At 39.9% G+C, this 13,535-nt stretch overlaps 1 protein-coding gene across 3 annotated transcripts in view; it reads left to right on the forward strand.

Annotated features, from left to right (window-relative positions):
• Positions 1-1,025: 1,025 nt before the first annotated feature.
• Positions 1,026-13,535, forward strand: part of HSF2 (heat shock transcription factor 2) — a gene marked incomplete at both ends in the record, with an annotated part of 36,346 nt that continues 23,836 nt past the window's right edge. For 2 of the 3 annotated variants that reach the window (XM_079716826.1, XM_079716827.1), the window contains one exon: positions 1,035-1,127. In XM_079716826.1, coding sequence (XP_079572952.1) covers positions 1,035-1,127 — 93 coding nt within the window. Of the gene's footprint in view, positions 1,128-13,535 lie in introns of all 3 variants that reach the window. The other variant, XM_079716828.1, reaches the window with a different exon arrangement.

The following is a 13,535-nucleotide window of genomic DNA, read 5'->3' on the forward strand; positions in this document are numbered from 1 at the left end:
GATAGCTCTAATTACACACACTACCAGTGTAATTAAATATCCACTAATGTGTCCTTGAAGCTGGGTCTAAACTCATATGCTGACTCCTTGTTCAATATTTTTTCCACTACACCAAATCTGTAAAGGACATACAGGGATAATTATCTTAAGAACATACCTGTAAAGTACCTACAGGAACAATTATTTTAATTCATTAAAACAGAATAAATGATACTATTTCTTTTTATGCTGTGCACACAGTGTGCATTCCATGTCTGTTAAACAGCGTGTAAGCTGCCTATTACAGTTCTTGGTTCACTGTAGTACGTGCTTAGTAAAGAGTGACATTTAAATTCCTCTATTTGATAAATGTGTTTTATACGAACGATTTTTTTCCTAATGAAAATTTAAGGACACGGTTCATTATTATTAACACAGTTTCAATTTGGGGCCTAGCAAATCATGCTTGAAAGCTGCTTTTTTTCCCCCCGTGTGAACTATTACACTCCTTCCTCCTGCCTGACTGGCGCAACCCACACTTTGCCTACCAAACTTATGACTCAAATGCCCCTGAGGACTTTCTGTAGCCTTCCAGCCATAGCCCAAACATCCAAAGCTGCTTCCACGTGAAACAACCAAACACAGTCCTCCAAGCAGAAGATCCGCTACAGCGAGAGCTCCTATAGACAGGGCGAATGAGAAAGCAGCGTCCCCCTTTGCTCCCACCCCTCCCCATCAGCAGCATCCAATTGCTTTCCTCTGTTGTGCGGTCGGCTCCTGCGATTGGTCGGCAACGGAACCGGCGCGGGACCAGTGAGCACAGGCAGAGCGGGGAGACTGGTCAGTCACGTGCGGCCGCCCGGTTACCCCGCCTCACTGCGCGCCTGGCGGGGCGGGGCGAGGTGGGCGGGGCCCGGGAGCTGCTGCGCCTGCGTTGTGGGCGTTCTCTGGGAGCAGCTGCTGCCGCCGCCGCCGCCTCCGCCTCCGCCGCCTCCGCCTCCGCCGCTACCGCCGCGTTTGGGTGTAGAATTAGGAATTCCTGCGCCTCGTTAACAATGAAGCAGAGTTCGAACGTGCCGGCTTTCCTCAGCAAGCTGTGGACGCTTGTGGAGGAAACGCACACGAACGAGTTCATCACCTGGAGTCAGGTAAGGGTGAGGGCACGGCGGCCTCCGAACCCCCTAACTAACGTCCTCTTCTCTCGCTCTCTCCCGCGGGGTTGTCTCTCGCGGCCTGCGGCTCGACGCCCTCTGTGAGGCCCGTGGCGCGGGGGTGGCGGGGTGGCACGGGCCTCGGCGTGCAGCCTCGCGGGGGACCCCGGTATTGTTCGCGCGGGGAGCCGCGGGGGTCCCGGCCGGTGCCGCTGGCTCAGGCCGCGGTGGGGGAGGGGCGGCCCGCGCGGGGCGCCGCGGCCCGGGAGACCCCGTAACGGTCCGACCCGGGCGGCGTTCGGAACCAGCCCGGCGGAACGAGGGCTGCCGACGAGCCGAGGGAGCGGGAGCCACGTTACTGCACACTCATCCTCCGTCCTCCCGCCGGGCTCGCGGGCTGCGGCTCGCTGGGGGCACGGGCAGCTCTGGCCGGGATCTTAAACGCGGGGTTTATGTGAGGCAGTCTTTACCTTCGCGACCTGATTCTCGCCCCTAAAACACACACAGTTCGCCTCGCATCTGAGATCTTTATGAGGACGGCAGTCAGGGAAGGAGGCACATGTTCAAACGCAGGTTACTGCTTATCAGGAAGCTTGAAAATATTATATAGAAAATGGTACGTTATTCTTTCGCGATTCTGAGCCATTTTTATAAACGGAATTTTATGATTATTTTAGTAAAAGTGCCAATAGACAGGTGTTCAGTAACATAGGGAAGAGCAAAAACGAATCACTGAATTTCACTAAACAGTTGCCGGCAGTGTGGTGTATAGATAGATGTCTTGATTATTGGTTTGATCCCAATTCTGCCACTAAACAGGCTCCTTATCTCGTCTGACCCAAGTGTCGTCGTCCATAAGATGAATGGGTTACTTAGGTGATCCAAGACCCCCCTCTAGTTCCAAATACTGATTCTAATTAGAATGATTATTACATAAACAGCATTTGCGTTACAATACACTTAGGCTATTGGAATCGTTTTGTGAAGGGGAGTGGAGTTCTCTTATTGTAGATGGTCATCTGTTTTGGATATTATCTTGTTTAGAGGCCTGGAAAAGAGTAAGTGAAAACTACCTGCACAGTGCCTGGCACCTGTTAAGTACTGAGTAAATGTTATCTCCCCTTTCTCACTTTCTTTTCTGTTCCTTTTCTGTTCTGTTTCCTATGCTAGGAACCCTCAGTTTTATTATTTTATCTTAACAGGGAGCACTATATTGAGTACGTGAAGTTTTGACTACTGTAACACCACAGTCTGCCTTATATTGCTGTCATTTGTTTATTTTTTTTATCTCCCTCTAGGGCTTAATTTTCCTGAAGGTCAGTAGCATCGAGTGGATGTTGTGCATTAGGCATTTGATGAATTCTGTACAGTTGTACAAAGAAGGGGTGAAAATAAGGAAGCCAGCCACCAGTATACACTTAAAAATAAACAGATGTCTCATGCTTTTCATCAGTCATAAGGATTAAAGGTTGACAAGGATGGATCAGCACAGACTGCAGTTACTCAGCCTTGTGCATGTGTAAGAGATTGGACCGAGAGTCTCCCCACTCCTAAGCTGACTTTATCACACCTATTTGTCTTGGGTGGGCCTTCTTGTTTTTATTGCCTAGAAATGCTACCTAAATATATTGGAAATTGGTTTTACTTAAGGGGTATTCTGTCAGCAGGTCTAGTAAATTCTCATTAACCAACATATTTTAATAATACTTTAATTTTATGGGCCGTATCAAATGTGTAGAGTTTCATACTAATCCGTAAATGCATCATTTTATGAATTCTAAGCCAAACCACTTAAAAATCATGCTTATTTTTTTCCATTATTAAGTCTAAGCTTATGTTTTGGCTACTCATTTTTTAATACATAGTGGGACAATTAAAATATAAATTCAGGGCTTCCCTGGTGGCGCAGTGGTTGAGAGTCCGCCTGCCGATGCAGGGGACACAGGTTCGTGCCCTGGTCCGGGAAGATCCCACATGACGTGGAGCGGCTGGGCCCGTGAGCCATGGCCGCTGACCCTGCGTGTCCAGAGCCTGTGCTCCGCAACGGGAGAGGCCACAACAGTGAGAGGCCCACGTACTGAAGAAAAAAAAAAATATATATATATATATATATATAAATTCAGTGAGAACAGGGACAGTATCTGTGCCAAGGGACACAGTAGGTACTTAATAAATGTTTGATGGAGCAGTGAAATCCTTGGACTATGTAATGGAAATGGTAGAACTGATAAAAGTGGAATGGTGCCTGAAAAGAATCTCAATGATCATCTGGTTTAGTCTCATTATGTAGATTTGAAGCTTAGGTTAGATTATTTATCTATAATTACAAAGCTAGCATTATTGGAGGTGGGGCTCTAACAGATTTCTGAGCTCCCAGATCATTCTTCCATCAGCGGCCGTACACTTAATACAGGTCGTCACAATATTTAGTTTTTATACCAAATGTTACTCCTCCACAAGTCAGTGGACAATTCTGGATTAATGTCTTGGACTGTGCTTAGTTGCCTAAGGAAGTTGTCTTACATTCCCACAGATTTTTCCGAAAACAGTGTTAACAATGAAAGGTAAAACTTTAATTGAACAATGATGTTAGATGGAAAAACCAAAATAATTTACTCTCATCTTTTAGAAGTTGCTATTTATGGTTGTTTCTGGTTTCCTTCAAACTTGTTTTGCTGGACTTCTGTTGAGGTAATTTAGCATTTGTACTCTCTGAGTGAAAATCATATTAAGACCTTTTAGAAGTAGCAGATGTTTTGGAAAGGAGGCAATCTTTTATGCAATTGTTTTCACTTGTGGAAAACAATTTACTCTAGCTAGAGTGTAAGGCAAGGGGAGAAAACACTTACCAACTGCAGTTTGAAAAGCTTGGCTTAATATTCCTGAAGACTTATATAACTTCAGTTTTCCTTGAAATTTGTAGTATGACAGAAATGAACTAATACCCCCATTGATGTCATTAATTGTAGAAATATAATATTCTGAACAATCAAAATTATACTGTTATAGACTCAAATAATAGAAATGTCTTTAGATTCTGAGTGTCTTTAAAACATACAGTACATCCCCCAGATTCCCCACTGATATTTCTTTTTCCTTTCTTTTTTTGTCTGTTTTTACATTTCCTATAGCTATTTTGGCTGTGGTAGGCAGTCTGTTACCAGAATCGAGGACAGGGATAGTACTGTTGAACAACCTAAAGCTGCTTTAAATGTAACAGAGTCCTAAACAGAGGGCACAGGTTTAGTTTGGTAGCAACTGGGGAAACTTGATCTTCAGGGACAAGAAGTTGTGGAAGTTGAATGGAAGTTCTTGCCATCGTAAGGAACAGCCTTTACTGTTACTGATAAATGATACTCAGTGTATGTTGAAGTGAAGCAATATTAAAAAAGAAAGAACTGGAAAGTCACTGTTTTACCAGTGTTCTTGCCTTTGTCTCAGTTCTTCAGGTTGCTTGAGAATACCAAGAAGTGATTTCCACCAAAGACTTCATACCCATGTGTTCCACGTTTTTGTGCCCTATGGCAGTCTCTACTTCCCTATCCATCTCAAGTCAGCAGAGATAAATCAGGAAATAGGAGGGAAAGGGAGAAAAACCAGAATTTGTCCAGTGTTTTCTAGCTGTTTTGGATGAATTTGAACAGATCTTTAGACTTCCCAGTGTTATGGTATTGTTTTGAATTTCCCAGCAGTACTCTCAAGTGAAAACAAGAAAAGCCACAAATGTGGCAGAATAGGGGTTAAATCCACTTTAGATGGACCTACAGAAAAGTTGACTGATTTGTATACGTAAGAGAAAGAGCTAGAGACTCACAAGGAATGGTTGGTACACATTAAGAAATTATAGACTGGTTGTTTAAAAAAGAGACTTCTATTCTGGAAACTTTTAAAGTAATGGGGCTGAAGTATTAGATTATTATTAAGAGTATTTGGGACGTTTATAATCAAGAGTACCAGTTTGAGCAGAAACAATTACTATTTGGAAGCTTGCTAACATTTATGGGTTAGGCCTAAAGAGAAGCTACCATCCTTCTCACCCTACTGAGTAATAGTGGCTTTTTGTCCCTTCTAAAATGCATAGGGAGGGTTCTGTGTTGCAGTGCTTAAGCGTCACAGGTTTAAACAGCAGTAAGGTAGAAATTTTGCACTCAAAGTTATTTATTAATTTTGAAGTAGAGACTGAAGGAATACCATAAGCAGAGACACAGAACAATATTAGTGAGTTAGGGTGGTGTGTGTTTGAGAGAGAGAGCAATATAAGCAAGGCGCATTAATCTCCTCATTTGATATATATAATCCAAGAGTTGAAATTCTAAAAATACAATTTGGTCCACTATGATCAAAGACTCATTTATTGTCACTCACAAATAGTTGTGACTCTGTTAACAACCAGACAGTGTGCTAGGTAGTAGGAATTCATTCAGTAGTTAACAAAATAGCTGCCTTTATAGATCTTATATTTTAGTGAAGGATACTGATAATTAAAAAGTAAGCAAACACAAATAATATAATTTCAGTTAGTGATAATTAACAAAGCAGGGTAAAGAGAGAGTGCAGTTAGGAGACAGAAATCACACAGTATTTTGAACAGAGAAAGTTTAATAGGATAACTATATTAGGAGAATTGGGGTAAAGAAAACTCTAAAGAAGATAGGAATAGCAGTTATAAGAAGCAGCCATCACTGGTAGGCCTAAGAGCGAGTGCCCAAGTAAGAGCCCTTCCCTGAAGTCTAAGACCTTGTTGGAGAGAGAATGACCATATCTCACTGAATGGCAAAGACTTCACTGATGCCACACTAGTGGGACTTACTAGAAATCCATCCTTCAGAACTTGCCGGGAAATATGCTTTCTAGGGCAGGGGTTGGCAGATTATGGCCTGTGGGCCAACCATGTGTTTTAAAAGTAAAGTTTATTTGGAATATAGCCATGCTCAGTCTACTTACATATTGTCTGTAGTTGCTTTCTTGCTACAGGGGCAGAGTTATGACCTTATGACCTGCAAGCCTAAAATATTTATTGTCTAGCCCTTTAAGAACATGTTTATTAGCCTATGCTCTAGGGTACCCTAGAAAGCTATTCATGGAGAGATGTCTGGCCAGAGATACTCTGATTTGAAGCCTCCCAAGGGAGAGGGAGTGTTGGGGGAAGCTCCTGGCCTTAGGGTGCTGCTGCCTTCTGTGCACTGCAAGAGCTAGGTGCTGGAGAACCTCCCTGCACAGCAGGAACCTGCCAAGGACACACTGGAACCAGGAAGGGTAATCCCTTCCTCTTGTTATATCTCTCTAGTATCTTCTATGACAAAGCTTAACACCATGCTCGAAAAGAAAGATATTTAAGACTCAGCTCCATATTTGCAGAGCAGACATTGAAGAATGAATTTGGCGCAGTAAATTCATAACTAGCATGTAAAATGACTGGAATTGGTTGTATTTTAGGTAGAGTGACGATGAAACCTCTTTGGGGAGGTGATATGTGAGCAGAGATCTGAATGATTAGAAAAGATGGGTCTGGCAAAGGGGAATGGAAAATGTAAAGGCCTTGAGCATAGCATGTTCATATGATTTCAGAAGGCCCATGTAGTTGGATTATCTTTAGATAACATGAGAGTGAGGTCAGAGAGGTAGGCAGAAGCAAATGGTATAGGGCCTTAGGGCATGGTAAGGAGATTGGAAATGAGGGAACTAGTTAGAAGACTATCACAGTTTTCCACTATGGTATTGAAAATAGCATGGTTGAGACTAGGGTAATAGCAGTGGAGGTGGTGAGCCGCAGATGTAATATCTACTTTGAAGGCAAGGTCACAGATCTTAATGATAAATTTTCTGGAGTTGGAGGAGACATAGAAAAGAATTAGAATGACTCATGTATTTGGCCTGAGCAACAGATGGATGATGGTACCATTTGCTGAGATGCGGGGAGATTCGGAGAAGTGCAGGTGGGGATTCTGTTTGGCCATGTTAACTTTGAGATTACAAATGGATCGTTAGTATTACTTCAGACGTGTTTTGTTTTGCTTGCATTTCACTGACCACACTTGGTCATACGACCACACCTTATTTCAAAGGAGCTGGGGAAGTGCAGTGCTGGAAAGGAGAAGAGCATGAATAACTTCTGTACTCCAAGACCTTCAAGTGGCAATGTTGAATAGGTTGTTTAGAATAGTGTAAGACTCTGGCATACAAGGTGGAGTTTGGACCTTGTGAGTGGTAAAGCCATGGGACTGGATGAGATCATCCAGAGAGACAGATGAAGATAGAAGGACCTGCAAGATAGGATATTCTAATATTTAGACAATATGAAGACAAGAAAAAGCCAGCAAGAGAGATTGAGAAGGAACAGTGAGAAAGGAGAAAACACAAGGGAGTGAGGTCATATAATTTAATGGAAGAAAATGGTTCAAGAAAGAGATGATCAACCATGTCAAATGCTGTTATGACTTTTCTTATACACCTCTTCTGGTGTATATAAGCACAAATTTCTGTAAGGTAGTTACACTTACATTGACGAGTAGAATTTCTGGAAAATAAGGTATGACATGCTCAACCTCAAGATCAAATTATTTTCCGAAAAAGTCAAATCAGCTTGTACTCCTTTTAGCCATGCATGAGATTTCCCATTAATTTGTCTCTTCAAAACTTGATATTCTCATTCTTCTGAGTTTTTACCAATCTAGTGGATATAAAATATTGTATCAATGAGGTCTTAATTTATATTTCCCTGATAATGTGTTCAAACACCTTTTCATATTTACTGGCCATTTGTGTTTCGTATTCTATGAAATGTTTGACGATTTTTCTATTGGGTGGTTTATCTTTTATTATTTGTAGGAATTCCTTGTAATTCTGCATCTTTTTGGATGTACGTGTTGCCTCTGTCTTCTCCTAGTTGTGGCTTATCTTTTTTACTTTCTTTTGATGAGTACAAGTTCTTAATTTTAGTATAATATATCAGCCTTTTTTGTGGTTCATGTTCTTTGTTTCTTCAGGATGTTTTTGCTTTCCTACCCCAAGGAGAGAAAAATACTTTTCCATCTCCTTTTTTTTTTTCCTGAAAACTTTAAAGGTTTGAATTTTATATCTAAATCTTTAATTCACTGGAATTGATTTTTGTGTGTGGTATAAGGGATCCTGTTTCATTGTTTTCCATATTTAGTTGTTTTAGCCCCTTTATTGAACAGTTTCTTCTTCCTCTAGTGATTGGTGTTGCTACCTCTGTCTTATAAGCAAAATTATATGTAGATTGTGTTTTTGTGTCTGGGTTCTCTATTTTGTTCCACTGGATAATTTATCCTTTTTCCTGTATCACATGTCTTAATTACTGTAGCTATAAAGCTTTTGGGAGGGCAACCTAGTCTTTAGGACTGCCTTGACTACTATTGGTCTTTGCTCTTCCATATATGTTTTAAAATCAAGTTCCATTAAAGAAAAAAACAAAGCAAACCTATTAGGATTTTTTTTATTGGAATTGTACTGAAACTGTAAATCAGATTAGGGAAAATAGGTATCTTTATGATATGATATATTCATGGGAACAAGGCATTTTTCTAAATTCATTTTGTTATTTAATAAAATTTTATATTTTTTGCAGTTAGATCTTGTACAGCTTTGTTAGATTTTATAGATATTTTAAGTGGGATCCTTTAATGAAAAATAATTGCTGTTGCTGGTAATTAGAAACACAAGTAACATTTGTATATTGATAATAAACCAGTGAGCTAATCATTTTACTGATTTGGATTCTCTCAGTGTACATCCATAGGTGTCTGGATATGACAGTTTTGTTCTTATTTTCAGAACCTTATACCTTCAGTTTCATTTTTTGCAGTGGCTAAGACACCTCAGGGTGTCAGATAGAAGCAGCGATCATGGGATCCCTTTCTCTTATTTTTAAAGGAAATCTTTTAAATATTTCCCCTTTAAGTTACTAGCTGTTAAAATTGAGAATTTTTAATTTGCCTTTTTGTTATTGATGACAAAATTAATTGGGTAGCTTAGAGGGGACAGGGCATGCCGGGATGGAGAATACAGGAAAAAGTTGACTTTGGAGGAGTAGGATGATGGGTTTGAAAGAGACAAGTGAGTAAGTCAAAGAACATTGTGTAAAAATGTTAATGTTTGAAAAATTCAAGTGGGAAATTTGAGATGGTCGGGGCAGAGGCATAGTTGCGATAATCATTATACATAATAAAGTCAGTAATTAGAGAAATTGGTGTGGATGAGATTGCCTAAGGAAAGAGTATAAAAGGTATCATAATCAAGGATGGAAACTTAAAAAACTCACTACCTCTTGATAGCTGGAAGACAATTGAAAAGAAATATGAGAGATAGGAGACCCATTGTATAGTTTCAAAGCCATAAGAGCAGAGCATTTAAGAAGGGGAGTGTTAGTAGTGCCAAATGAAATGCCACAGGGAGGTGTAGGAAGATGAGGACTGAAAAGAGGGCATTGAATTTGGCATTTGACATTTTAGAAAAAACAGTTTCAGTAGAGGCACAAAAACTGAAACCAAATTTTAGTGAGAGTAAGTAGATGGCCCTGAATTGGAGAAGGGGGCTTTAAAATATTTGTTTGTCAAATTTTGCAGTGAATGAAAAGACAGATGGGGTGGGTAGATTGAGAGGAAGTAAGGTAGAGGGAAAGTCCTTTTAAGATAGAAAAAGATGTATGCATTTTTAAATTTTAATAGCTACTACCGAATAACCAACAGTGGTTATTTTTAAACTTTAAAAATTTTGCCAGTCTAATAAGTGAAAATCATTATTTTGCTCTACATTTTATTATGAATGAGATCTGATCTTCCAAATTTCACATTGAGTGTTTCATCTTACTGATTTGTTAGAAAAATTTTAATTAATGCAGTTAATTGTTTGTTATAAATGTTGGATATATTTTTATGTTAGTAAGCTTTCAACTTTATTGTATTTTTTAAATGTCTGTTGTCAGTTAAGTTCAGACACAAGTAATAGAAATCCAGACAACAATGGCTTAAACAAAACAGAGATGTACTGTATTTTTCTCTTACATCTGAAGATACTGAGTGACCTTCTCAACCTTTCAGCCATACTTAGTTCCTCTACTTCAGTCATTATTGGAGCTCTAGCCGTTGGCTCCAGGTTCTGAGCAGGAATATGAGATGTAGGGCTTTGACACTTTTGAGTCTTCTCCCTTTTAGAAGCTTTTGTGGAAGCTCCGCTCAATCCATTTTGCTTATATCTTGTTTGCCAGATGTGTTATTTGGCCACCTCTGTTTCTAAGAGGGACTGAGAAATGTATTTGTAGCATCAGACAAAATTGTGTCGTTAATAAGAAATTAGAGGATCATCCATGTTGTTGCAAGTGGCAGGATCTCTTTTTTTTTTTCCCCGGTACGCTGGCCTCTCACTGTTGTGGCCTCTCCCATTGCGGAGCACAGGCTCCGGACGCGCAGGCTCAGCAGCCATGGCTCATGGGCCCAGCCGCTCCGTGGCATGTGGGATCTTCCCGGACCAGGGCACGAACCCATGTCCCCTGCATCGGCAGGCGGACTCTCAACCACTGCGCCACCAGGGAAGCCCCTCTTTCTTTTTTAAGGCTGAATAATGTTTCATTGTGTATATATGTATAAAATATATCAATATATGTATAAAGTATGTATATATCTCACAATTTCGTTATCCATTCTTTCTTTGTTGGACATTTAGGTTGTTTCTGTGTCTTGGTTATTGTGAATAATACTGTAGTGAACATGGGAGCATAGATATCTCTTAGAGATACTGGTTTCATTTCCTTTGGGTATATACCCAGAAGAGGGCTGCTGGATCATATGGTAGTTCTATTTTTAACTTTTTGAGGAACCTTCATACCATTTTCCATAATGACATTACCAATTTACATTCCCGCCGACAGTATACAAAGGTTCCCTTTTCTCTACATCCCTCACCAACACTTGTTGGTTTGTTTTTTTGTTTTTTTAGGAATAGCCATCCTAAAAAGTATGAGGTGATGTCTCATTGTGGTTTTGATTTGCATTTCCCTGATGATCAGTGATGTTGAGCACCTTTTCACATACTTGTTGCCCATTTGTATGTATTCTTTGGGAAAATGTCTAATCGAATCCTTTGCCCATTTTTTAATTGGGTTGCATCTTTTTGCTGTTGAGTTGTGAGAGTTCCTTATATATTTTAGATATTAATCCTTTATTAGATATGTATTTGCAAATATTTTTATTCCATTAAGTTGTCTTTTCATTCTATTGATTATTCTTGGCTGTGCAGAAGCTTTTTAGTTTGGTGGATTAGCTTGTAGTAGTCATTTCACTGTGCATGTGTGAATATATGTTAAATCATCATGTACACCTTAAATATATACAATTTTAGTTTTTTTGTTTGTTTGTTTGTTTGTTTGCAGTACGCGGGCCTCTCACTGTTGTGGCCTCTCCCGTTCTGGAGCACAGGCTCCGGACGCGCAGGCTCAGCGGCCATGGCTCACGGGCCCAGCCACTCCGTGGCATGTGGGATCTTCCCGGACCAGGGCACGAACCCATGTCCCCTGCATTGGCAGGCGGACTCTCAACCACTGCGCCACTAGGGAAGCCCCCAATTTTAGTTTTAAAAAATAAAAAAGAAAAAGAAATCAAGATAGGGTAGGCAGCTAGTAGTCTCCATAAATACATTTATTAATTTTTACCTATATGACTTCTGGGGTTTTTTATGTGATGCTTTCAAAAACTTGGTTATAAAGAGTGAGGTAACATTAAGTTAGCATTGAGCTTTTGTTTTTTCCTTCCAAATGGAAAATTTATTAACTAATCCTTTTCCCTCCTAATTTTTCCTCCTGATTTGAATGCTGCCTTTACTTATTACCTGTTAAATTCTCAAATAGATTTGCTTCTGCTTCTGTTCTCTCTAGTCTGTCCATTCAGCTATTTGAGTATCCCTTCTTTAGTACCAAACTCTTGTAGACACTATAATTCTGTTGTCTGCGTAAGGTAGGGTTAACACCTCTCTCTCCATTGTTTTCAGTATTTTCTTGGCTATTTGTTACATAATTTTTATGAAATGAACTTTAGTACCTAATATTTGGTTGTGTTAGCATCTGTTCACCTTGTCTCCAAAAACTTTTTTTTAATTGAGAGAGAAGTCAATGTACTGGTTAACTTAATTAGACTTGACATCTTTACAACACTGTCTCTCTGCAGTTTAATATTTCCTTAAAGGTCTTGTGTATTCTTAAAATTTATTTTTAGATACTTGATATTTTTCTATTGTTGGAGTTTTTTATTCCATTTTAGTTTTAGGTTTTTGTTGTAAAATACATATATTTTCAGATTAACCATTTTAACCATTTTTACGTGTGCAGTTCAGTGACCTTAATTTAAGTACATTCACTTGTTATGCAGCTGTCACTACCATCCATCTCCAGAATGTTTTTCATTTTCCCAAACTGAAACTTCATAGTCATTAGACAGTAATTTCTAATCCCCTCCTCCTTAGCCCCTGGTAACCATTCTACTTTCTGTCTTTATGAAGTTGAGTATTCTAGATACCTCATATAAGTGGAATCATACAGTATTTGTCCTCTTGTGACTAGTCTAACTTAGCATAATGTCTTTAAGTTTCATCCACATTGTAGCATGTGTTCTTCCTTTTTAAGGGTGAATAATAGTCCCTTGTATGTATGTACCACATTTTGTTAATCCATTTGTTAATCTGTCAGTGGACGTTTGGGTTGCTTCCATCTTCTGGCTATTGTGAATAATGCTACTCTGAACATAGGTGTACAAATATCTTTTTGAGCCTCTGCTTTTAATTCTTTTGGATATATATGTAGAATTTTAGGATCATTTAGTCATTATGTGTTTAATTTTTTGAGGAACCACTGTACTGTTTTCCATAGCAGCTGCACTATTTTATATTCCCACCAGCAGTGAAAAAGGGTTCCAGTTTCTCCACATTCTGACCAATACTTATTTTTTGGGTTTTTTTTTTTTTTTTTGCGGTACGCAGACCTCTCACTGTTGTGGCCTCTCGCGTTGCGGAGCACAGGCTCCGGATGCGCAGGCTCAGCGGCCATGGTTCTCAGGCCCAGCTGCTCCGCGGCATGTGGGATCCTCCCAGACCGGGGCACGAACCTGTGTACCCTGCATCGGCAGGCGGACTCTCAACCACTGCGCCACCAGGGAAGCCCTATTTTTGTTTTTTAATAGCCATCTTAATGAGTGAGGTGATACCTCATTGTGGTTTTGCTTTTTATTTCCCTAATGATTAGTGATGCTAGGCATCTTATGTGTTTATTGGCCATTTGTGTATCTTTTTGGGGAAGAAATATCTATTCAAGTCCTTTGCCCTTTGCTAATCAGGTGGCTTGTTTTTCGTTGTTGAGTTGAAGTTTTTTTTAATGTATGTTATGGGTATTAACCCCTTATC

The sequence above is a fragment of the Hyperoodon ampullatus genome, assembly GCF_949752795.1.
Source record: "Hyperoodon ampullatus genome assembly, chromosome: 12".
NCBI classification, from domain to species: domain Eukaryota; kingdom Metazoa; phylum Chordata; class Mammalia; order Artiodactyla; family Ziphiidae; genus Hyperoodon; species Hyperoodon ampullatus.